The following is a 27,155-nucleotide window of genomic DNA, read 5'->3' on the forward strand; positions in this document are numbered from 1 at the left end:
GAGAGGTAAAAGTCTATTTTCTGTTTTTATTAAAATCCCCTTTTAAGCAATATTTTCTTATGGCTGCAAAAATTGAATGTAAGAGGTGGTAAAATTGTAATCTAAGCCAAATTGCTGGCTGTTCTGGGGAGCAGAATTAGTTCAGCCTGGTTAAACAGTAGTGCTACCTTATTTGTTCTTGCAGGTACCCTCCATTTCAAAAGAGCGAGGCAAAAGCCACTGCCAGGTGGCAGTCTTGGTTTGACATGTTTCTGCAAGGGTTTCAGCTGTTGCTAAAAGAACCTGAAGAGAGCCCTGAGAAACAGTTAGTGGTGAATAAGAAACAAAGAAGACTGCAGCTAGTGTGCAGAATAGGATGTTACCAAAGTGTTTGGTTAGTCATGAATTATTAAAGTAAGAATTCTGAATGTTAATGCAGTGTTCTCAGAAATTCTCTGTGTGAAAACGTAACTGTGTCCTTCCCTTGCTTATAGAGAGAGGAAAGGTGCTGCCTGCTGCTAGGAGAGGTACCCAGGCAGGCTGTTCTCAGCGGATTGGGGAAGGAAGAGCTTCCAGCTGAGAGAGTGGAAGGATCTTGAGTCTCCAAAATAGACCCTTAGATTCCAGCATTGTCTGGAGTGGAGGAGGACTGATTGCTAATAGTCCCCCCTGAGAGATGAAGTCCAGAAGTTCTGCCTTGAGAGGGATGCAGATGCTGTAGGAGCTGCTGCTTCATTGCTGGCTGCATCTTAGAAGAAGGGAGCTGCGCTGTTCCTCCTGGGCACAGTTTAGCTGGGAGCCTCTCCTCCCCTTGTTACTCCTGGCACAGGCTGTGACGAACCAGAGACGCTCCTGCCTGGACTCCATGGAAAGAGAAAGTTGCTAGGACTGACTGAAGCCCACAAATCTTTCTGTGCGCTTCTGGGATTCCCGCTCAGGCATGACAGATTGAGTAACAAGCTCTTGTTGTCTTTATCTGGTATTATTACTTGGAACTGGTCTGTCTCCTTCCTTTCCCCCCAGCGTATTTAATTCCCCGGTCTGCGTATAGTTGTAGCACTGCGTGCACAGAAGTTGTAGCAGCTCATGAAGGGAGCCATTGCCAGCGAGTCAGGAGGAGTATCTAAAAATGGCTGTTACGAAGGTTCTTCAGAACAGAAACATCAGACTGTTCTTACTGTCCTTTTCTTTTTTTTTTTTTTTTTGTAAAGACAAAAAAACCCCAACTCTTTCATTCGATCTTGGCTTTATTTGGGTAAAACATAAGAAGTCTTCTCACCACCAATACATGTTTCTCCATCCTGTTTGAAATGCTTCTGTTTATGGCTGAAAGCAGTAAAACAAAAACATTCACGTGACTGAAGATTAAGTGGATTTTTCTGTGCTGGCAATGGCATGATTTTGCAAGACTGGTTTTAATTAGGCTACATTTTTCTGTCTCTTATTGTATGATGCTTCATGTAATAAGATGAAATTGCATTGTTATTTTTAAAATAATACTGAGTACAATTTGATTCTCCTTATATGGCAGATGACTGTTGCATTATTGTCTGCTTAGATACCATCGGTGCAACACATGAAACTCAGAAAAAAACCCAACCACAAGACAAGAGTGCTGTGTGAAGACTGGTACATTTCACAATGAAAATATTTTGATGTGGCATTATACAAAACCACAAAATATCTTCTTTTCCTTCTTCCTTCCTTTCATTCAAGAAGACTCGATACAGAGCCATGAATGACATTTCTAGAAGCAGAAGTAGATGCAGAGGATCTTGAGTCATACAGCAGAATCGTCTCTTTGGAGGAAATTACCACTTCTTTGTTGTGGCTGAGAAGGCAAAGTTTAACTGAGAAGATGGGAAGGAGTGAAAACTTGACTAGCTGCTGACCTTCTTTCAGGATTTGACTTAGCTTTCCCATACAGTCATCCCAATTAGATACAGATATAAGGTTATCCAATTAATTTTTATTTCTCAAAAACACTGTAATACTGTTTGGCTTCGTGTTTGTTGTAGCGCTGTACCGCAGTGAAACACTATACTGTGGTGTAGATGCAAAGGATCAGTCTGGAACTTCTGGTCTCTATTCAGTGTGTTTATATGCTTTCTGTTACCATTTTGTCCCAGTTGTGCAGAGCAGTTGTATTTTGGCTTGATGAGAGTGCCAGTGGAGCTGCTTTAAAATGCTGTTAAAGTAGTCCTTTTATCTGTTTCAGTTCTCCATGTGGCTTGTAGTTCTGGTAAATGGCACCAGGGGAGAGAGGGTTAGACATGAAAAAAATCACAGAAGTCTTAAAGAAAATCCTAACTGCTTTTTTCTCTGGATGTTTGCTCTGTTATGTGAATGGGATCATTTGGCATAAGAGATTGTGTTCAAAGCAGAAGTGGAGAAACATGCATTAATGTACTGATAAGTGATAACATGCAGATAGTGCTACAGAATGGTGGACGTGATATGCAAAGAAAATACCTGCAAGACTGCAGATTCCGTATAGAATATAGCATATTAATTGGCAAGCCCTTTTACACAACAAGAAGAAAAAGGTAATAGATATACCCAACAACTGTGCATTTCTGTGTATTAGTAACAGTAGTTTTCCCTAACCTATTTGTTATATGCCCACAGATTTCCTGGGGATTTCAGTTCAAATAAACTTTGTGTTTCCTTTGTAAATAAGATTTTTTTCTTTTTCATTTGAGATGTGAAATGGTAATAAATAGGTTAGGTAGGGTATGAAGATGATAGGTAGACTAGAGAGAGTATTAAGTGACATGAAGTAACTAACTGGATTCTTACATGACTAATGGGTTTATTCAGCCCTACCAGTCAGAGCAATATATTGGAGAAAATGGTAGCCCAAAGTCATTCATCAATGGATAAAACTTGTAACTCAATGAACAAAGGACAACCTATATGAAACCTAAGGTACAACATAGCTGTTACTGAATCTCAGAGGTAGTTCTTGGTGCACTTCATTTTGTTCTACAAGCTCCGTTTTGGAATCTGCATTTCTTCCTACTTTGAAAGCATGGTTGAAACAAGACTTTGCTATAGCCAGTGGAAATTCCAGCATCACATGCAAATGAGGCTGTAATTTGAAAACTACTTCTCTAAAAGTAAACAAGAAGGAGTTTTATATCCTTGCTGGAGAGGCACACAGAAAGAAACTTTCCTGTGTGTTTACTCACTGCAACCATCCTACTGGCAGGTTGCAAAATATGCCTCTTGGCTGCATTTCAAGCTGTGATTCATTTTAAAAGCAGTGATGCTAGTTACGTATCACATACAACAAACAGAAAGCTATTATGGTGATGTGAAGTCTGATTAGGTGAAATCTTTTATCTCTGGAGAAAGAATGCCTGCTGTGGACTCAAACTGCGTATAGTGTTCCTAACTCACAGCACCGCGCTCTGAAACGCACTCACGCTGACCTTGACTACTCACAGCCACAGTGAAATAGAGTAATGACAGGTTGATCTGTTGACAGCTTTTAAAGACAGTTCATATATGCTCTTATTTTTAACAGATTTATCTCAAACTAAAGCCTCCACAGATCAAGGATGTTGATTCTTCTGGCTTTCATTATTGTGTTTCACATAACCTCGGCAGCACTGCTGTTCATCTCAACTATTGACAATGTAAGTATAATTTCTTCTCTTTCTCTCTCAAACACACATTTTTTTTTCTTTGCTTCATAAAAATGGAAGTATTCTTCTCCTAGTTGTCTTCAACTTGCTCATTAAAAACACTGAACTTTGTTAGGCACCCTGGTCTCCTTATACCTTTTTGTATCACAAATGCCTTGCTTGAATAGGTATGCTGCTGGTACACATGGATTAAGACTATACAAGTACATGCCATGCATTTGTATGACATCATGTTATAAGCCCATGTTGTGCAGCTAATCTCCCCTGTGAGGTACTCGGCCAGGGAGTATGTAGAGGTATACTTGGTTCAGCTAGATATGAGGGAAAGGGTGGGGGGAATCTGTCGTCTCTTTGTGGTGAATGTATGAAGCCAAATAGCTCGTGACTGATGCATGGGGGTAATTTCAGTCAAGGTATGCTTTGCCTCAGGAATGGTTGTCCAAGATGCTCACTTAAATCATGAAAGAGACACCATGAATTTTTTAGTTTCCATTTGGGTGAAGCGGTTTCAGCACAAAGTTTTAAAATAATTTATGTTACACTCTTTTCAAATTTCCTTTTCGTTTTTGTGACCAGAAAGAATTTACCTCCCAGATTTACACCTAGCCCTTAAATGATTTTTCCTCTTTCCAAAAAGTCCACTGTCATGATTGGTACTCTTACCGGTGCACTGGGAGTCTTTCTGTCTCTTAAGAGTTTCAGTGTACGTGCAGGCTTTTAGGGTTAAAAGAATTTTCTGCTGAAAATACTTTACTGTACTCAGTGAAGCTGGTGTGAATCCCATAATCTTTTCCAAGACTGTGTTCCAACTGAAATGATATATTACCCATAACTTTTTGTTGCAAAATTGTACAAACGCAGATGTTATCTTTCAGTCAGCTGGTTGATTTGTTCTGTTGAAGGAGGTTATTAATTGAGCACTGAAGCAGGTTGTCTTACCCTTTCTTTTGAATAGTTAGAAAGCTAGGTCAGTGGACAAAGCAACTTATTCTTAGTTCAGTTCTGATACATACAAAAAAAAATTGTTATAGAAATAAAACCCCATGCATTCTGCTTTGTGTCATTAGTTACCTTTAAACAATTATGAACTTAAACTGTGTAAGCACTTTCTATTAGATTTTATCCTCTTCAGAGGCTTTTTATAGTCATGAAAATAAATAGTGCTCAGAGCTGAAAAATAGTATACTGAACTTGGACTGCAAAATGCAAATGAGTGGCGTGCAAAGAAAGTAATGCTTTTTCTTAGAACACTTACTAATACACCTACGTCTATTAAAATATTTTATAGTTTTTACTGCAGTATTGTTTTCAGAGCTGCGCGGTAAACTGTGAGGTTTCTGGAATGCTTATTTAAACAGCAGATACTATTAGGAATCATATTTAAAAGTCTTATTTTTCCAACTCTAGTCAAAACAAGGGCCTGGGTAGCTATCAGAATGGGAATAGGTTTCCTGAGGAAATGCCACTTGTGTGGAGTGCTTGGCATTTCCCAGGCTACTGTAAAAATCTGTTCAAACATTTAGTTCCATTTTGTGTTACATGTTAAAACATCAAAATAGAACTACCACAGAAGGATCTTAAGTTGTCGCTAGCCACTTCCAGTCAGATGCCACAGAGTACATACTGCATTTGCACATTGACAGCACAGCTACATTAAGTTGGGACTGATTCAATTCAGTGTCAGGAACCAGAAAATTTATAGAGGGTTTCTGTTTCATAGATGTATACCCTGCTATTTCCAGCAAATTTAAAAATGCTGTGCCTTTAAAGAGTTGTGCATCCTAAGCAGGGTCTGGATGAACAAAGCAGATCTCGTCTAGGTATCTTAAGGAGTGAGTAATCACTGACTATCCAAAATTTCTGCCCAAACAGTGGAAAATCCCTTGTGCTTTGGGGTGTTTAAGATTGCCATCTATTCCCTTTTCTACTTTACACAGGTCTAAAATGAAAGTGATAGGTGAATAATGAATGATACACCCTTCATTCCAAAATTCCATTAGATCTCACATTTAGTTTGAGAGTTAAGTATCAAAAATGAACAGAAATTTGTTCCAGCTGATGCGTCTGATCAGGATACACTGGTACAAAGGAGCTTTGTGGGTGTTTTTTGTTGTGGTTTGGGTTTTTTCTCCCTGTAAGAGCCCTTTACTTTTATTTCACAGGCCTGGTGGGTAGGAGATAATTTTTCTACAGATGTCTGGAGAATCTGTGACATGAATACTAGCACCTGTGTGGCTATTACTGACCAATTCCAGGGTGAGTGTCTCTCTGTGCCCATGTCTTGGTTCCTTTAGCAGGAGATCTGGTGAAATCGCTATGAAATTTGCAGGGGCAATAATACATTTGTTCAAAAATCTGCATGCTGCAACTGCTCAGGACTTCTGGCAACTTTAATACTGGCTTTTCATTTGGAAAAGCAAACTCTTCCAACAGTTTCTGTTAGAGAAAGACAGAGGAAACTGTCAAGTGCACTTGAAAACCCAGTGCAAGAGACTAAACACAAACTAATAATGAGTGATAAAGAATTCTTAAAAAACCAGATCTGGTAAAACCAGTGAAGTTATCCAAAAGTGTGGCTAAAGTGATAGGATTTGCCTCAGAATTTAACTTTAACTTTCAAAGAAGAACCTAAAAATACTGGCTGTGTAGAATAGGGGGGAAAGTGGAAGAAAGTCAGAATACAAGAGGACTTAATATAAAGCACAGCCCAAACTCCTGCTTTACAAAAAATAAAAAAAATCCAAAATGTTACATTTACTTTATTTCTACACTTTCTATCTTTGTGTATATTAAAGAGGTAGATGACTTGAAGAGCCACGTACCCACAAAGTGACTTTGCTTTCCAAGCATCAGGTTGTTTTAGGGCATTTCAGTGCTGCAGTGAGATGATCCATTACGCACAGGCATATCTAAGCTAACATGAGTTTAATGAATTTGCATTTGATGTCTGTATTACTATGCATTCCTTGAAATTAGGTACCCAAACGAGCTAGATTATAAGTAGCTCAGGTGTGTCTGCTGTTCACAGACCGACTATCTGCAGTGTAGCTACGCTAGAGGAGAGGTGCCCTAAGGAGCTTACCTGTGTGGCTTAGCTTGTCTGTGTCATTGCAGCAAAGTTACACAGAGCAACTAGATGTAGTTACAAATTTAATTGGAAACTTTAGCTCCTAGTTATAGGGAAGTATTTGACAGGGTGCAAAACCTGAATCAAAGGAATCTTCTGTGCCGAGTGTGGATATCCTGTCTGGTTACATCTTCCTGGACAGAGCTGTCTCAGGTCTGGTGAGAGGCTCGGGTCTGCTTTGTAAGCCGTTTGGGACACCTGGCAGTTTCACTGTGCTCTTAGTACGTTCATGGTAGCAGAGGATGTGGTGTGGGAGAAATAGTTTCTTCAGTATTTTTATTCAGTTTTATGAAAAGCTTGTAAAAATCCTTAATCGATGGGCGGTATTAACGCCAAGGAAGCACAGGAGAACCACCCTAGGCAATGCACGCACAGCTGTATCCGCTGAACTCCTGCTTTACATAACATAGCTCTGCCCCTCTGCAGGAGTAGGCAAAGAGAGAAACCATATTTTTAATCAAGGCTGTTTTTGTTTTTGCAGAATATCAATCAATTCAGGCTGTTCAGGCCACCATGATCCTATCTACTATTTTCTGTTGTGTGGCATTTCTGGTTTTCATTCTTCAACTCTTCCGTCTAAAGCAAGGAGAAAGATTTGTGCTAACCTCTATTATCCAGCTTCTGTCATGTGAGTGATTTTTCAACACTTGTGACTTTAATGTTGTTTACATTAAAGTATGAAAGGGAAGGGGAAAAACGTTTCCAAAAGAATGAGCTGCATGAGAAATTTGTAGGGCTCTTGAGGCCAGAGCTTATCCTTCGTATTTGTTTAAACAGTGAACTTCTCTATTCTGTACTATTTAGGCAGTTAAAACATGGATGACATCACTGCTCAGAGTAAAGTCATTTAAACTTTAAAGGGAAAGATTCTGAGATTCTGAACTTGAACAGATTAAATAACTGTAATCGTTACAGGCAGTAACAGTATTCCCTTAACTTTTTGTTAGTCTTTAAAACTATCCAGGTGTGCAGAATTATTTTGTGTTTGCTGCAAATGACATAAATAAACAGCAGCACTTCAGATTTAGTCCATTCCAAAGAAAGTGAAAATGTGTCCTGAAATGCTGCCGGGTTACTCTGAGGATGGAAAATGAGTGTCTGCAGAAAAAGGACATTGGTGGAAGCAGCTGACACAAGAGAGACAGTGAATAGTTGCAATGTACATTGATAATATTTTGAGATGCTAAACTTTACTATTTTCTTCCTCCTCCAGGTCTGTGTGTTATGATTGCAGCTTCCATTTACACAGATAGGCATGAAGAACTGCACAAGAACAATCAATATAGCACTGAAGTTTCTAAAGGCCAGTATGGCTATTCCTTCGTCTTAGCCTGGATTGCATTTGCCTTTACTCTGATCAGTGGTGTTATGTACCTAGTATTAAGGAAGCGTAAATAAATGTCAGCAGCTAGTTATTTCTTTCCCTACAGTACAAAACCAAATTCCAGTAACCATTTTGTACATAATCATTTACATGGTTTTGTAGTAAAGGTATTGTTTCTCTAAAAATGTACTGTGTTCTTGATATGAAACAGAATAAAAAAAAAATAAATCCGGCAGGTTTAATGGAATGCCTGGCACCTACAGGTCAGGGGTCTGAGCAGGACAGAGCCAAGATGTTTCTTTTACATATTTCATCATCATAAATGGTTTTCCCTTTACTAGACATTAACAGTTTGTTCCTGGCCTCTAGCAGATTACAAATAAAGCCCATGCAAATCAGTTTGTAAGCAGTATGCTAACTATATTCCTGGACCAGATGTATCCCTTTGGAACGGGTTTAAATATGGGGGAGTGAAAAATGAGGCCCAGATCACAGTGAAAAAGCAAACAATTGTAAAAGCCAAAGCTGCACTTGGTGTGCCTGTTTTGGCAGAGGGCTGATGTCCTGCTCTTCATAATGTGCAGTACATGTCATCAAGCTTTTATTAAAGCCACTTGCTTTGCAAGAGTAAACAACTCCTTTTTGTACTCCAGCAAGTGATTCTCTTGATTCCTTTCACATTTAATTTAAGCATACAGAGCCTTTGGCAGGAGAATTTACCAGCAAATCCACTGCACAACGTGGGACCAGAACAGTCTGAGCAGTAAGAAATATCCCACGCAAGTCCTATATCCCTTTACTTTTGCATTGTGCATAGACTTTCTGGAAGGAAGAAAAGGGGTGGTGGTGGAAAGCATTACTTTGCCTACATCTGCAAATTCCTAAGCAAATTAGTGATCAAGTAATGCCAAATTTTGTTTTTTACAGCCAAACTCAACATGCTTATTACACAGGGCTTTTATTATACCGTGATTTCATGGTTAATACATCATTTACAAAAGCATTCCCCGAGACTGCCCACTAGGAAATTGCCCTTTAAAAAATTCATTCTAAATTCCTTTGTGGATTTCACTTGAACTAAACACTCCTACTAAATAAATCAGAGTGCAGTCGCTGTGCTTACGAATTCCGGGATTTTTTTTTTGGGACAAAATGACTTGGTGATTTTTATTTTTCAATAATTTTGTGAGATAAGACTGTACTGTAATACCAGGCTTAACTGCTCAGCCACTACTGGCTTTGCCTGATGCTGGTGTCGGAGCTGGGAGGTCAGTGTGGAGAACGAATGAAATGGCTTTTTCTGGTTAGTCACAGCTTTGATGCTTAGATACAGATTTGACTTCTTAAACGCACTAACCATTTATTTATTTCTGTATATTCACTACAGCTGGCCCAATACACAGGCAATAAAAGAGTGAATAGTTTTAAACGAGGTCTTACACTTCATGTAGAACAAATTTGTTATTACAAAGTAGTTTAGCTTTACTAAAGTCGATACTGCGTTATACATCTGCTGATGGTCTGACCCATTCCTTCAGATAATTTATCCTTGATTTCTCACACAGTACAAGTTCAGGTGCACCGCTGTATAGGAAATGCCTCCAACATGAGTAATAGGTCATATAGTTCCCCCTCCATGCTTTGAACATCTTAAAATGCTTTGGCATGTACTACTTGTCTTTTGGGAGTGAAGAAAGCCCAACACAACTGTTAAGAAATTAGACGAGTAAGCAGGACAGCATGTTAGAAGTTGTAATCATAGTAAACCCCCAAATCAGTCTGAGCAAAATGCATTCTCACCAGTCCAGCATGATGCTAATATTTTGCCAGGTTTTTTCTCTTAGTGGGAATGCTCTGCATTTCAAGAATTATTACCCTACTTTTTAAAAAAGTGTTTCTACAGTTTGCTGAATACATTCCAGATTTAAAACCTGGATTTTGCTAGCAAGCAGAATTTGTCTTAAACAAGCAGATGCAGATTTAAGGTTGAAAGTAGATAAGAGTATTAGCTAGGCATTTTGCTAGTTCTATTCAAACATGAAGTAGTAAGGGAAATTCTTAAGCAAATAGAGATTAATAGTATCTTATATCTAGAAGACAGTCCTGTAAAATTCTAAGTTAAGCTGTTGTGCCACTGACTTAAAGAAATGCTTCTTCAGTTTTTTGCCTGGATAATGTTCGGGTCATTTATAGAGCAAATATTTAAAATAAAGATGTATATATACATGAACACACAGCTTAATTCCACAGTACAAGCTCTGTTCCTTTAATTAAAAGTGGAAAGCACGCACACCACCGTGTACAAACAGCGGCATGCACATGGTACCACATAGAACAGATGGGAATGTTCTGTCTACCAAGAAAACAAATGCCAAACCAGTGTGAACTAGAGTTTTAACAGGACAAACATATTTTAGGATATTCTTTCTACCTGATATGCCTTTAAAATATACCATTTTTTTATGCTCTCTATATTCTGAAACTGTACATGAAAATAAAGTTAAAAGCAATTCTTGTACTGTAATAGCAAGCTCAATACATTTAGCAATCTGACCTTGTCTTTAAGCTTGGGCTATACTTACACAATGTTGGATGAGAAATAGTTGAGTATTTGTATGAACAGGTAAAATTAAATTCTTCTTGCCTGTACTAGAACCACAAGCTGGTTATTTTTGTCCTTTGTTGAAGACTTCCCAGGGTAAGCAGAGTAAATATCAGTGTATTGAGCATCTAAGTGTATGGTGTCAGAAGAATAGCTACTGAGTAATGCAAGATCCACAGATGCTCTGAGAAGTAGTTTACTTGTAAGTTGGTGGATTTTTTCATCATTTGCAGAATGAGCTGTGTATTTAAGATTAGGCAGAGTGCCTTGACCATGTGAGAAAATAGGCCAGTTCTGTATCTGCTCTGGTCCAGCCTTCAGGTTTGCACTGAGATGATAACAACACAGATGGGTTTGTACAGATTGATCCGAAACAACACCCCCAACTCCTCAGGAACAGTTACCCAAGCCCCATAAAACTTCTGCCTTCTATTTATAGTGAACAAAAGGGAAAAGTCCAAACTATTAAAATATTCAGTAGCAGCTGTGAATCTACCTGACATTTTTTACCCAGCAAGTAAGCATCTGAAAGGAAGTACAGGAAACAATGATGGAAAAAAAATCTAGAATATTTATGTCAATTAGTTTTTCTTTTTCAAAAAACATGTATTTTTTTAAATGTATTCCATCCAGGACAAGAGAAAATGAAGTTCTGCACTACCTTGCTATGAGATATCTTGTGAAAAAAACCCCAAAGAACCAACATTGTAGGTGATAGAAACTGTGCTGTTTAGGCATTAACTATGTTTTTACCCGAGTTATACCAACTATTAATTTTAAAGAGCTCTTAATGGCTTCAAAATAAGGGAGGGACTACAGCAGTAGTGTCTTATCTTGAGTGTTGTGGAAGCTTGTGCCATTTAGCTAGACACAAAACAAAAGAATTCTTCCTGTGATTTCTAAAAAAGAGTAAGACGAGCCACTACCTTTCCAAACACTGAAGAGAGCTAAGATCCCTAAAACGGTTCATCAATGCCACTGAAATAAAGACCGTAATGAAGCTTAAAATTTTATTATATTTTTCATTTCTTTGTATGTGCAATAATCCTTTCTGGATTAATCAGATGAAAGAAAGTGAAATGTGGAAGTAAATTGGTTGTCAAAACAAGACTTCCATTTTCAAGGCTGTAGAAACAAGCTTACAGAATTTAATGGAGTGAAGTTCGTAACAGACTAACAAGTAGGAAACACAAGGAAATGAACACTGTCTGCTGTATAAACAATGCTCTGACAAGGAACTCGCTGCAAGTAACAACTATATTGTTATTGTACTTAATAGTGGAACAACAGTGACCACTTAAGGTAGTCTGGGTCTCCTAAAGAGTTTTAAAAACAGTTACAGATTCTATATCATAAAATGGTCTGTAACATCCACACACATCTTTTCATTGAATGACAAAGCAGAGCTTTGAGATGATAACCTGTGATAACCAGCAAGCCACTGAAAGTGGCAAAGCCTTTATTTTGCCTATTTTCTTCCAGTGGGATGCAGAAGCGTTATTGAGGTTTTCCCAGGACAGATGTAAGTGCTAACTGTGCCGGGAAGCACACTTGGGTCAACTTCTGTGAGGGTCTGGGACAGTGCAGCCCCTTAGGGATTTTGCACATAAGCCACTTCTCATTTCAGGACCCTGGGGAGGGTCTTTGGATTCTGCAGCAAGCTCTGGGCAGGGAGGGCTCCTTGGCAGTGAGGGAATTGCTTTAAAATCTAGGCACCAAGACAAAACCAGTGTTATTTAAACAGCGATTACAAGTAAGCCAGTTACACTACTTATTCATATGAACTTCGCTTTGTATAAATATATAAACTTCTGAATTGTTACTGTCTGTAGAGTTTCCAAACTAACAGAAGTGTCACAGGTGACCTGATGTTCATGTATTAATACTCAGCATGTTGCAGACAATTGGTTTCTACCTGTCCAGTAAAATTTTCCCCAAAGTAGAAGATGCAGGCTCGTAATAACAATTTAGAACAACATCTTGTGCGTTACCAAAAGGAGTTCTGAAGAGGTTACCATTACATCTAGAGTGATGTTTGTTTACTTTGGATCATTACTGCACTAACCTAACTGAATTTCTAGATGTGGGGTTTTTTTGTGTTCTGGGTTTTTTTCCTCCTTAATAAATTTAGCCAAAAAGCCACAAACCTGTGCATGTACTTGGTTACTTAGCTTTAAACAGGTGTACATTGCACAGATGAGTAAAACTGCAGGTGCCTTCATGAAATTCAACTGCTATAATAAATTTCAACAGATATGAAACAATCCTGATAATATCTGAACTATATCATGTGGTGCAGATTTTGATCTACTTTACTGCGGCTTCTTGGAGAAGAAAGCTGGTGTTCTTTTTCCCCTTCAAAAAACCTCCAAAAAGTTAAATTCTCTTTCTAAAAAAGTAATAAAAAAGTGTTACTGTCATAAATGCTGAAGGTCAGAAAACTTCATTTAAACCAAGTACGTACACATTGCTACAAAGGAAAAGGTAGGAAAATAACACGTGTGCACTGCTTCACAGACTCAACCTTCTTAATATATTATCAGCCAGAAGTAAAAAAGGTGACATATTCTCTTATTCTTGAGAGGATTTTCTTAATATTACTTTATATTTTTTATTTGTAGTAAAATATTTTCAGCAGGAAATTCTCATTCTTAAATTATCTGTATTGAAGAATTAAAACTGTTTTGGAACCTAAAAGCTCACAGAGCAAGGGTAGTTTAAATCCTGTTTTCACACATTTTTAGGCATGACAGATTTGGAGGGGGAGGCTGGGGAAGGAAGAGACAAAGCAGAGGAAAATGAATACAAAGGGGGAAGGAGGACTGGAACAGATTTTGGCGTTAGGGGGTTTTGTGTGTTCATTTCTAACGAAGGTATCTCCTACAGAAACTTTCACTGCTCCAGCACTGTTACAATAGAGCCTCCTCGTGGCAAAGCAGAAACCTACTCCTTCAAAACCCAACTTAAACACTGCTCCTTTCCCATTTGAAAAGGTCTTTAAAAAGGTCGAGCTACCCATCAAGTTGCAAACCACCCTGCAATATGCAAGTCCACACTTTAAAAATTACTGTCCTACAAAAGTTGAATAAATGAGTACCTCATTTGATGTTTCTTCTCTCAACTTTAGGAACTGTGCATTCCATAAGTATTTCTGCTCTGTTTCTGTTCTCCTGCAAACAAGATGCAAGCTTTAAATATTATTTTTCTATATCAAAAGACAGAGTTGTTAAAATCCTTACTTCATATATGATTGATTTTTCTCTGCATGCTGTGGTTTTTTCCCTGTTGTGAGATGTTAATTTCAGGCTAAGACTCTTTTTTACAAAACAATCCACCAAGTGAAAATTTCTTGAAACTGTAAGATTGCTTCAGTTTAGTCCAGCTAGATTATCATTAAGTGAAACCTGAACAGAATGAGGCCATCATCAATCCTTGTAACTACTGATTTTCATCTTTCAATCATATAGACAGTAGAAGGATAATAATTCATCCCACACAGAACAGCAGGAAATTTATTCCACTGACAAAACAGCTTTCAAATTTCTCTCCAAGCTATGTGCCTGTTACCAGAACTGTGAAACAAGCTGAATGGCATTATACCAATGGGGCAGCTTACAAAAAATGATAATCAATTTCAATACAGTAATTATCAAAGAGTTGCAGTGTACAGCTTGGCATCTAATGTAAATCTGCTTAGATGAGATATTGGGAAGAAATTCTTCCTGTGAGGGTGCTGAGGCGCCGGCACAGGCTGCCCAGAGCAGCTGTGGGTGCCCCATCCCCGGCATGTCCAAGGCCAGGCTGGACGGGGCTGGGAGCCACCTGGGCGGGTGGGAGGTGTCCCTGCCCGTGGCAGGGGGCTGGGACTGGGTGATCTTGAAGGTCCCTTCCAACCCAAACCAGTCTGTGATTTGATGATTTAGTAAAACATTTGTTCAAATTACATTTTTCAAGTAATTTGATTTTAAAATTATTCTGATAAGAAGTGTGACCAGTAGTGACTACAAAGAATCAGGAGTCAATTTTATTAGCACAAAACACAAACCCACCAAAAATTAGGCCTAGTTTCACCAGAAGTATATATTTGATACGTGTTCATATCAAGAATAAGAATCTACCTGAGTACCTGCAAACAGTGTAGGGGAAGATGCCAAATTTTCTCTTTTTCCCTTGCATTTAGGTACTTAAAATATAGGAGCCAAGGAGTTTGTAAACTATTTTTATAAGTCAGACTACTAGCATATAACAGAAGATCTTCAAACATGCTTGCAAAGAAGGGTAGTTATAGAGACTACAAGTATTTCTTCTTAATTCTAAAGCCATTCTTAATCTGTGTAACTATTAGGGGTGCAGACATCACAAACCACACATCTGCTATTCCTAAAATGGGTTAGGATCTCCCCACCCTGGTTTGTGCTTGTCCTTCTAAGTGTTTTCCAATTTAGATTGATCATCAAAACCACCCTGTAAATGAAGTGAAGAACACGTGAAATACCAAGGGAATTCTTACAATTATCATCTGATTTCATCATTACTTACCTGTTTCTTAAAATTGTCCCTGACAAAAATTGTCAATACATAAAATAGGTATTATGTGTCAACACAGAAAATCATCCAGAGTAAAGGTCTCAGTTTCCAAGGGGAAAAGCAGTATGACATTCCATCATCACTATTCACATCATTCTTTTCCTTATAAGTTTATCTTTAAAAAGGTAATAGAACAATAACAAAAGCAAGAGGTATGACAGTCCGCATACCTACATTATGTGTTCATATATTTACCCCAAATCTAAGCACCTACGTACCGTTAGCATTTTAGGAATATTTGGAACAGCTGTAACACAGTTTTCACAGAAGGTTAAAATATGTAAACAAGTTTTATCTAAAAGTCTTAATTTACACTGTTGCAATCACACTTTTTAACCCTTATCAGAGCAGCAGAATATTAAAGACCCCCACTCCCAAAACACATGGGACAATAGTCTTACACAAATGACAGACGCACCAAGAATGCTTAGTATTGCCTCTAAGAAGCAGCTATCTAGCACGTCAGCTCAGCCTGCCCAGAACTGGCTTAGAGGGGCTCTAAATATCAAAGACATCTCTGGAAGGCAGCACTGTTGGAAAGCATGCATTCTGAGATGCTATTCAAGATTTTGTGGGCTAGGGTTTCTCTGGAAGTTTTTTTCCCAGTAAATTAGTCCAATTGCAATGAAGAAAGAAGTGTAGAGAGGACAAACAGCCTGCTGTGTATTACTCTTGATTAAAGGGTGATACTTCCTTTAAGCAGCAACTGCTATCACAGTGAGGAAAGTGCTGCTCAGAATGCTCACTACATATTTACATGAGTCAAGCTTAACAGAAAAAATGTAGTGTTTCTACTATTTTAAACTATCTTAAGTTACAATAATTTGATTTTTAAAAACTTAAATTAATCCTTGTCTTTGTATGCTATCCCCTGAAAAGAATGTTGTAATAATAAAACAGAGGCTTGGGTGTAAAAAAGTTTTCATTAGTGCACCTCATACTAGACTTCTAATAGTTTTAATTTAAACATTATAAAAATAATGTCAGTCTACAGGCAGACATCTTAATAAAGTGAAAGCATGTTAATGTTTCAATTAAAAAATCACACACACAAAGATCTGGCACATGTGAAAGCGTTTCAGAATCACAATTGGATTTTAATGACATTTTTTAAATGAAAAGACACGAGTAGTGGGCAATATTCTAGATGTACTTTTTATATTCTGTAGTAAATTCACTAGCATGCATTCAACATTAAATTTCAATACCTGAACTATTTGCAGTTGCTGGATTTTCATTTTCCGTGGAGACCAGCATGACTTCGTAAGAACTGATAAAAAATAGGAAAAATTTGTTTGGAAATATACAAGAATGAATTCTTTTCTAAAAAGAGCATGGAAAATAGCTACACAAATATATCAACCATTAAAAGTTGCATTCATTTACCAAGACACAATTAAAACAACAAAATAATGGCACAGTAAAAAAATGTTACTAAACCACTTAATAAATGATGGCACAGAAAAAAAAATTAAATGCATTTAACTTACTAACTTGTGCATTGCTACAATTTATTAACAGCAGAATCTGCTATGCATCAGGAATGTTCATATTCTAGACATCTTTTATAGAAATAAACCATATTTGCTTTCATCTTAGTAAAACAAGTTATTCTGTTTGCTTTATGAAAACAGGGCACACATTAATTGTACTACATTTCTGTGCTCTCTAAACCACCAATTACTCACATTACCCAAAACCTGGCAATTTCATCATCTCAGACTGCATAGCAAATGGCATTAGTGCGGTACGTTGTGAGATCTACTGGGGTACGTTCTGTTGTCTCAGACCTGGGGTCACTTAAAACTCAAAAATATCAGTAGATGCCGTTAGGCATGCTGAAATGTATACCTGCTGAGAGGTTCATTTTACAGTGTAGATGGTAAATTACTTCCTGCAGACTTTGTATATGTCTAAAATAATCCAGTTGATCTGAGGGTGTAAAACATCTGTCTAAGATTAGTGGGTCTAGAAACATATGAAGTGCAATTTACTCTGAGAAAAAGATAAAATCGACTAAGGGGGTATTTGTTTGCCATTAGCACTACTTGTATCGTGGGACACTTGTCTGGGCTTGCCTGGTGCCAGCCATCAGGACATCGTGTAAGTGGAGGAAATGCTAAGTACCCAGAAGCAGTAGATCTACTGCATCGGGTTTTGATCAAAAGAACAGCCATTTAACACAGTCGATTCCCTGCAGATTTCTCCGTAAGAAACAAGGGAATCCTAGGCACACTTTGTGATTGTTGCAACCACACAAATGCCAGCTTTTACCTTCTTTCCTCTGGATACCCTGGTTTTAACTGCTGGTAACAATATAACCAAACTACTCCAGCTGTGTCAAGTTAATGTTTTGGATCTTATTCCTATGCAATTATAAACCAACAAATCTTCTTTACTGATTTCATTTTTGCCATAAGCAAAGATTAATTTGGATATTCAGAAGCCAAAAACCACATTAATATTTTTTTCTGTAAAATAAAGTTTAAAAATGCAACTTGAAGTGAATGTACTGAAAAATAATGCTGACTACTACCTTCCAAAGCAAGGTAAGAAACCTCATGCATGCTTTGAGCAATGTAAATTTGACTTCACAATGAAACCCAAAGGCTGAAGACATAAACCTGGTGTCAGCCGTGCAAGTATCAGCCATGCAGGATCCTATGCTAAAAGAAATTTTACCCATACAGACATATAGACCATCCTGTCATATTTTTCCAGTCCCATATCACACAGTTGCACATTCATAAATCATTGCTTTTTGCAAACAGCAGACAAATAATTGGCAGATTATATGCAGTAATACATACAGAATCACAGAGTGGTCAGGGATGGAAGGGACTGTAAACACTCAGAAAATCTTGAAAATACCATGAGAAGGGAGCATTAAATTAAAAATGGCAGGTGGACTGTAATCAGAAATAAGATTTCATATTATTCCAGTAACACAGCATACAGTGGATTAATTGCCAGATTAAATAAAGCAACAAAACAAGATCAGGTAGCAGATAAGTGGCTTCTTCACAAGCTTGAAGGCCAGATTCCAACTAAACAAGGATTCCTGCAGCTTGCACAGTATTTTTTTCAGTACTGACCTTGACTGTGCACTTTAAATTCTTTTTTTGCATTTCTGATTTGGGACAAAAAATATTTGATAAATGGTAGTAAAATTCAGACACAGAAAAATCAGAGTAGAACTGATTCCTGCTTGCTTACAAAATTTCCTCAGGAAAGAAGTTCTGTGGTAACCTGTCTTTCATTTTTTTACAGTATTAATGATGTCTTTGTTTTACATCATCTTGCAGCTGTTTACTTACGAGATCACAGCAGTAACCAAGGGTCTGATCAGATCTCTCCTGGCACTAGAGAATAAGTGGAAAATATAAGGAAAAGAAGGCAGTACATGAAGTATCTGTTTAAGGAAATAAAAATGAGCCTATGCACAAGAAATAACATTTTTGTTATAAACCCAGTTATTTTGGTTTTGTCTATAAAGAGGCCAAAGTAAGTTATTATCTTCTTACTAGCTGGTGCAGAAAAATCCCATTGGATAACAGAGAGGAAGAAGAAAAGGTGGACACCTGATCTCCAACCTTTCCACTGCATTTCCTGTCATTCAGTAAGAAATCAGTGCCCAAACAGCCCACGAAGCACTTAGGGCTGATCACCTGGCTTCGACCGCAATGGGTAAGCTGGAGATACTGCAACCGCAGTGGACACCTAATGATAACATTGTTTAAATCCAACTATTAAAATTTAACAGCCAATAAAAAAGTTGAGAGGAAAAGTAAATTTTCTCATAAATGCTTTAAAGCAATATAAGGACATTAACTAGATTCTACTATTCAACTCTATAGATACATACCCTGTATAGTCTAAGACATGTGCTAAAGTGAAACCAGAGTAAGGTGATAGCAGAAGTGTATTTGAGGAGCTTGGTATATTTATGATATCAGGACAGAAAGCAGAGGGTCCAAACTGGTTTACTACTGTATTTTGATGGTCTGCACTTGGAAGCACTGTCTGACAAAGGAGGAAACAAATATTACATTGTCATAAAACCTACAGTAAAAGCCTAGTCATATTTGCAAAAAGTGCTAAAGTAATCAAGGTGTACTTAAACACAACAGAAGAAAAATCACGTTAAATACACAGTAACACCAAAGCATTTTTTTTTCCTTGAAGCTCAACTTGTTTTTAAAAACCCCAAACACTTACTTAAATTTTGAGGCTTATAAGCATCTTACTTGACCTTATCCTTTTTTTGCTTTGTTTTTGGGAAAAGTTTTTGAGAAAAGATGAAGATACGAAACTAATGCTGTAAAACATATGATAGCCTTTAACAAAAAGACAAGATTTTATGTTTGTTACATGCAATTCTTTTATATTTTTAGATGTGAAAAAGACTTAGACTCCAAAGACTTCTTTTAAACAAGCTTATTTCTGTAAAAGTAAGTGAGGGTTTTTTTAATTAAATATACTGTCCACATGAAACAGGAGGCTGACAGTTCACGGAACTTCTCTCATAAAATTAGCTAAAAGAATTTCAGCACAAAAAATACAATCATGCTAAGGACATGAAATATTCATGTTCTTCATAAGAATCATATATCCTTAAAAAAAAAAAAAGACGACATTTTGCAATCTTATCGTTTTATTAATAATATATCAATACCTCACATGAAAAATCCTCATATATTAATAGCTATGTTCCTAACATGTTCATTTTAACTTTCATTGACGAGAGAATTGGTTCTCAACTTGCATTTCATGGCCCTTAATGCAACTGGTGGACTACAGCTAAATGGCTGATGAAAGATAACTTGAAAAAGTAAGTATGCTGTAAGAAGCTTTAACTCTGTAATGAAGAGGTGTGACCCTTCACTAGAGAAATTCCAGTGGCTCTCCAGTAGGATAGGATCAAAGCAAAAGTTGTCAACACATATAGTGTCTAAGCTCTGTTGTGAGTTTATTCAATAATGATGACTGAAAAGAACTTCATTGTATTCTAAAACTGAAAATAAACTAATTCTCAAAAGAGCAGCCAACTTAAGAGCTCTTCATAGACTTTTTTTCTGTTAATGTAAGCAACAGCAACATAGCTTTCACAGTCACCAGGTTTCAGTATAAACATCCACAGTTATCTATTACTTTACAACTAGGCATTAGTGCCTATATTAGCATAAGCATCTGTATCATACCTGATGAACAGCCTTTTTGGAGAACATTTTCTCCTGAAATGCTGTCAGAGCATTAATACGTCTCTCAAGTTTTGATACTTTCTTCTGCAACAGAAAAGAAACACAGCATAGGTTAAGAAACAGAGTTCACCTGAAATAAATAAGTTATAAATTATTATCATATGAAAAGTAGACAGTGAAACAATTGCAATCAACAAAGGCTAAAAATCAGAATTATTAACTTATCTTTATGTTACACAAGATGAAAAGATTACATATTTTTGGGATCTTTCTCTAATGTAGCATAATAGTCAGATGTGATACACATGCAAAATATTCACAGGCAAAGAAACTTACTAAGAATGTTTTAGCTATTTCTTCATGTTTGTTTTTGCATTGTACTTGTTCCACTCTTCTATTTAAACTTTCCAGTTTTTCATTAAAGAAGTAATTATTTAAAATATCCATCCGCTCACCAATCATAAGTTTGATCTATAATAAAGAAAAGCTGTGTTTCAAATAAAAAAAATCTAAAAATGACTATACAAATACTGCTCAATTTAAAATTTATCTGTGTCTCAGGAGAGTAGAGCCATTTCCTTTCCATTGTTTATATGGCATTTCTGGCAGGTAAAAAACATTGAATATTGTACCTTGGTACTCTCCATTGGACTTAACTCACTTTGCATAAAGGACATGTCAAAACATACCTACCTTCTAAAATTTAAAGAGGTAAAATTAATATGTTTATATTAATCACTTGCAGTGCACTGATATAGCTTTAAACTTTTAAAAAATGTTTAAGATTTCTCTACATACAAAATTTAGGATTTTACTGGCTACAGGACTGATGATCAAAAATTGCTGAGAAGCAAGATCTCTGCTTTCAAGCAGAATACTCATGAGCAAGTGAAGCTTGTTATCCGGAGAAATAAAACTATTCTTAATGACTATATAAACATGAATAATTAAATTTTAAATAAATTATAAATATTTTAAATTACTTATATTAAAATTACTTGTTGATTTTACACATCAGAACAGGTCTGGATACCAACAACAAGGGAAAAATGTCTATATAAGCAGGACCGAGAGTGCATCTTAATGTCAGGAAAATTAAGATTTTATAATCAAGTAATGGATTTCCTAGGAGTAAAAAACTTTCCATTTAAAAACATACAAATTCCTGATCAGTATTCTCTACATGAAGTACTTATTTTCTGCCTCTGTGATAAAATTGCCAAACTCGGGCCTTTCATTCAAGGATTTTACTGAATTGCTTCTGCTTTTCTGCAACAATACAATAGTTCCATCTTCAAAAGAAAAAAAAAAAGGTGCAAAGAAAGTGTTTAGGTTCTTTAGGTCTCTTAATTAAAATATTTATTTCCTATTACACCTGATAATTGCTAAAATGTTGAGGCTTTTAAAATACTTTCAATCTTACTGCCTTAAACAAAGTATTGTCTTGGGCCCCAGTTTTAAAGAGAAATGTCTCTGTCAAAGACATATATTGATGAATAACAGATACTGATGTGTTACAATACTGCTAAATATGAAAAATACTTATGCTGATGACATTCATAGGATCAGATCTTTCACTCTTGATGCTCATTTACTGCAGCCATAAGTTGAGAACTAACCATAGTTTTCCTATACAGCTGTTCTTTCTCCCTCTTTTCCCTCCTTCAGATATCCTCCTACATTTGTCAGTCTTTCCAGTTCCAATGCAGACAGGAGGAATCTTTGTACTAGCAGAAGCAGCTGTCAAATGGGCTAAGTATCTCTCAAATTCCCCTTCTCCCAAAGACTTCTGACATGAAATCAATGAATTCTGTAGCACCTGCATTCTCATGTGCGTGTCTGTGTGTGCACAAATATTTCTTTCGAATCCTGCTGATTGCCAGAACTTCTAATTTTTCACCCATCTGGCCTCTTACCCTTTTCTACTAGCACCAAACATTACCTAAGTTCTGTGTCCACAGCCCCTCAGTACTTTCCTCCCACCTTTCTACCCAGAAGTACCTCGGTGTCATCACAGACAGATTGCTGGAATCACAGGGATAACACGCTGAAACTCACCAGACTGAACGTTCAATTTCATTTGCACGGAAAAAAGTGCTGGAATTCAAACGCTTCAGTGACATACAGCAGTCATAACAATGCTCTAACCAGTATAACATAGTTGAACTATTGGACTTTAAGTCACATATTTTTTTTTCCATGTGACAATACAGTTCACAGAGATCCCCAGAAAATAATAAAATCATGCTTTCCACTGAACACAGTGGGAGTATTACAGCAATTTCAAGACAGCTGATCAGTGTTTAAATGTTAGTTCTTTGCCTTAGAAATTTGTTCAGGACCAACTGAATATAAGTGGCAGTTTTTCCCTTAACTGAATCTGCATAAAGGGTTCAGAGTTCTCCAATCCATTTTAGACACTATGCTCCTTAATCTAGGTCTCAAACAGAGCGGCTGGTATAGAAATATTTGCTTAAAGTGGAAAGGAATTAAAGGAGAATTTTCAGATATTCTCCACAAATGGAGAAAGAAATCATTATCCCTCTGAGTAATTTGTCCTGTTTCTGTCTACTGGAAGGAATGTAAGTCCATATTGTCTAAAGCAAATTATCAAATGCAGGAGCACACTTGCAGGCTGACAGACTTTCAAAAAGTTGTAGTCAGACCCATTCACAAAGCAAATGTTACTTCACTTAAAACATGCAAGAAATGGATGCATTCATTTGTACATTTTGTCTTACATAGCAATCAAAATATTTTAAATTTTGGATAAGTAGAAAATGCATTCAAGATAACATCAGTATTTTCTCCCCTCCAAGTACCCATTTGTATTCTCCTCAGAGAGTTACCAAGGTTGCTAATCTAAATCATCAGTCCTCCCCACAAATATACCTTGTTATAAACAGGGTGGTCCCATCTCTTTTAAAACACATGCAAAACAACAATTCGAACAGTCAAATTATTGCACATTACCTTTCCCAAAAGACTGTCTTCGTTTTTTGACATTGTGCAAATACTCTGTTTCTTGGTTTCATCAGAAATCTTAATAGATTTACACGGGCTGTTTTCTTTCCTTGCTGAGCTTACCCTCTTCCTCGGAGTGCCCCCTGAGGAAAAAGGGAAAAAAACGTCATAACACCCACCATCAATCTTTCAGACTTCTTTCTACATTACAGTATAAATAATTACAGCTGAGACCCGTGGAAAAAGGAGCTGTATCATTCAAATCAATGATGTTCCTCCTTAAATATTCTGCAGCAGTTTGATCTTCAAGTAGTGTTAGGACATTATTTTGTGCAAAATGAAACAGAAACCAAAAAGTCAGGCAAAAGCATGGAGAGAGAAGGGAGGGACAGAAACAAGATCAGATTGCTGCTATTAATTTTCTCACTACTAAACTTTATATTAAAGATACTTGTTGAGAGCTATTTTACCCACTTTTTTTTTTTTCCAGTGACAACACTTTGTTGTCTACTTGAGACAACAAAGCTCTCTACTTTGAGACAAGCAAATAAAAGAAGACAATGCTTTTTCTGCTGAAATAACATTGAGATGTGCCTGAAGGCTTATCCTACCCGATTCTGGGCCAGTGCCTCTCATTCCCCTTTTACCTAAGAGCTTTTTGACATATCACAGAAAACCCCTTCCTGGGCTTAAGGATTCTTTAAGCCTTATCAGCTGAGAAGCTGGCCTCAGAGACATGTCAGAACCATCATTCTTTTAGAAACACTGTTCCTTACTACCAGCAAATGAAACGTCTCTCCTCCTACCCCTTTTTTTAAAAAAATGAAAAAAGACATTGAGGCAATTATTCTCTAGGGATTTTAATGAGGTAATGCTTCGCAGTCAAGGAGGAATCTTACACCTACACTGCAAAACAAGTTGATTGAGCTCTTTTCCAGACACCATGCAGTACATTTTTTGGGGAAGATCAGTTCACTTACGATCTTGCAGAGATGGCAACATGGAGTCAATGTGTCAGAAGGCTTGCATGTCCCATACCAAGGAGTTTGTGAGGAGGATTTTGGACTAGATGACCCCCTGAGGCCATTCCAATATGAATTCTTCTGTGATTCTGTTCTACATGCTTAAGTCCTGTTCCATACAGTCTATATTGATACTGTTTAGAACAGGCCTGTGAAGAAACCCTTATGAGTATGGTACGAACAATGCAAAGTAAATCAGGGTTTGGGAAATGGAAGACAGATAAGCCAAACCAATCACGTTAACACACTTTTTCTACAACTGCAACCAAGGTCATAGCATTTCAGCAAACTCCCTAGTCTTGCTCCCCCTGTGCTCCTTCCTTTGTTTTCTTTCTGCTATACAGCCAGCAAGATTTTACTAAAATCATTGGTAATGATTTTACTAAAATCATCTTAGATTGCTTGTTCAGCCTATGATGCAAGTACCATAGCTGCTGATAAAGAAAATCAAACTAAGTGGATTGCATGGTTTTCCCTTTGACAACTTTTCCCCCACGCTGCTGTCACCAATTTCACCGTGTTTCCAGTGGCCAGAGAAGAGACTCGTCACCTCAACTTGCATCTGAAATTCACGTCTAAAGACACCTATTTCAGTTACAGGTGGTGTATTTGTTTATGAAAATGACAGAACACTTACATACTGGAACATTATTCACCTTCCATGCAGAAATAGCTACGGGCCCTCATGCCAATGTGACCACATCCACTTTGGGCATTTGTTACAAACTTCTGGGTATTCACAAAAGCTTATATAAATTAAAAAAAAAATATATAAATATATGTATAAAAAACTGGTCTAAATTAGAACCCATGCCATAATCTTTTTTGACAGCATGGGTCATAGCTCACCATCAAGTGGCAAACCATGGTCCTTTGCCCTGCTTGTGCTCGCCATCTCTCACTGGCCTCGGCGCCCTGCCCCAGCGTCTCGGCAGGACCCGGCAGCTGCCAAAATCCCTCCTGGGCCCAGGCGCCGCTGCCCCTTCCCCCTGCCCGGGCCGAGCGGGAGGCAAGGCGGGGGGAGGGCGGCAGAGAGGCAGGTCGGGGGAGGGAGGGCCAAGCCCGGAGCCGGCTGCCAGCGCTGCGGCAAGCGCTGCCCCGCGGTGCTGTGGACAGCGCCGGCCCCCGGGGGTGCGAGGAGAACGCAGGCTCGCTCTGCCCCGCTACCCCGGCCCTGGCGGCCCGATGAAGCCCGCTGGGGCCGCCGCAGCCCCTCACCCGTCGGACAAACGGCGCCGCCTCGAGCTGCCGCCCAGCCCCGCGCCGCCCCGGCAGCCGCCGGCGGGGGAACGGCCGGTGCCAGGCGCCGTCCGCGGGCAGCAGGAGGGGAAGCGGCGAGGAGGCCGCCCGCCCCGCGCCCGCCCGCGCCCGCCCGCGCCCGTCCCGCGCCCGTCCCGCGCCCGTCCCGCGCCCGTCCCGCGCCTGCCCTGCTGCGGGGGGGAGGGGGCGCCCCGCGCGCAGCCCTGAGGCGCCAAACCGGCGCCGCGCGGCCGCTGCAGCACGAGGGGCGCCCGCCCTGAGGGGCCGCGCGAGAAGCCGCTCCCGCCCCCGCCGCGGTCCGGCGGTGCGCCCGGCACCCCGGCAGCCGCTGGTGACGAATCCGGGCGTCATGTAGCCGCAGACGCCACTTCTTACCTGTAAGAACTGATTATTGAGATGGCGGTGCATTTTAATGATTCACCGGAAGGTGAACGCCTGCTCCACCGCGTCCCAAACCGGGAGCGAAGTGGCGCCTCCTGGCACCTGTTGGCGGCCGGTCCTGGCCAGCGAGGTGCGTGCGGGGGGGGCGGCGGGGTGCGTGTGCCCCGGGGCCCGTCCCCAGCGGGCAGCCCGCGCTCCGCCGGCCGGGGGGGGCAGCGGCGGCCGGGCCGGCTCCCGCCGTGAGGGGAGCTCTCCGAGGCACTCGGCACTACGGAGGAGCTGGGGGATATCGCTCATGACAAACTGCAGCGGTGGGAGTGATTTCCTTCCCTGGTCATTGTCTTACTAGAAATGAGATTACTGGAAAGCTGAAGTGGACACGAAGGAGTGTGTTTTTCTTGCTGTCTATGACAAATCAAAATACATTTTTTATATACTTTCTATGCTTCCTTTCTGAAATAATGTTTATTGCTCCATAGAAATGAATATATGCAATTTTTGTATACTGATTTTCAGTTCAAGTTGGGCATTTCTTTATTCCAGCACAGCAAATTGGCAAATCCTACCCCATGAACAAACTCCTGTGACCAAGACAGGCCTAACGTTTGTCCTGTGCAGCTCACTGTGGTAAATACACCTCTTTCCTTGTATGCAGGAGAGTCTTGTTTTTAAGACACTTACTCCACCCCTTACCTGGTAAATTAAGACTGCCTGATCTTCTCATTGCTTCAGCCTTTCCCTTAATATGCAGAGATACTTCATATTAGCTTTGATGTATTTGCTGTTCTTTTAAGTGGCAGTACACATCAGCTTTCAAGGTTTGGACTTCACCTACTATTCAATATGTTTATCACAGTGAGGAGGAGTCCAGAGTCGTGCAAAGATATGCTGACTTCCTAGGCTTAGAAATTTTGCAGAAATTGGGGTCATGCTGGGTAAGTTGAACACAAGTCAGCAGTGTGCCCATACAGCAAAGAAGGTTTATCACATGTTGGGCTGTGTTAGCAAGAACATAGCCAGTGGATGGACGGTAGTGATTCCTGTCTTCTCTTTTGCAC

At 38.8% G+C, this 27,155-nt stretch overlaps 1 protein-coding gene and 1 long non-coding RNA gene across 3 annotated transcripts in view; one reads left to right on the forward strand and one right to left on the reverse strand.

Moving 5' to 3' along the window:
- Positions 1-10,741, forward strand: part of EMP2 (epithelial membrane protein 2) — a 23,113-nt gene extending 12,372 nt beyond the window's left edge. The window contains exons 2-5 of the mRNA XM_056337029.1: positions 3,509-3,620; positions 5,792-5,885; positions 7,238-7,384; positions 7,970-10,741. Coding sequence (XP_056193004.1) covers positions 3,543-3,620; positions 5,792-5,885; positions 7,238-7,384; positions 7,970-8,154 — 504 coding nt within the window. The 5' untranslated portion in view covers positions 3,509-3,542 and the 3' untranslated portion in view covers positions 8,155-10,741. The remainder of the gene's footprint in view (positions 1-3,508; positions 3,621-5,791; positions 5,886-7,237; positions 7,385-7,969) is intronic.
- On the reverse strand, positions 1,163-19,488 carry LOC130148449 (uncharacterized). Of its 2 annotated transcripts, none has more exons than XR_008821560.1 (5): positions 19,135-19,488; positions 18,587-18,631; positions 16,478-16,539; positions 13,780-13,852; positions 1,163-2,218 (listed from the first exon to the last, which is right to left on the reverse strand). It is a non-coding gene; the product is annotated as an uncharacterized LOC130148449 (long non-coding RNA). The 2 variants fall into 2 exon arrangements; XR_008821561.1 differs by lacking the exon at positions 1,163-2,218 and adding an exon at positions 12,275-12,390.
- Between the last annotated feature and the right edge of the window lie 7,667 nt (positions 19,489-27,155).

The sequence above is a fragment of the Falco biarmicus genome, chromosome 4 (assembly GCF_023638135.1).
Source record: "Falco biarmicus isolate bFalBia1 chromosome 4, bFalBia1.pri, whole genome shotgun sequence".
In the NCBI taxonomy this organism is placed as follows: domain Eukaryota; kingdom Metazoa; phylum Chordata; class Aves; order Falconiformes; family Falconidae; genus Falco; species Falco biarmicus.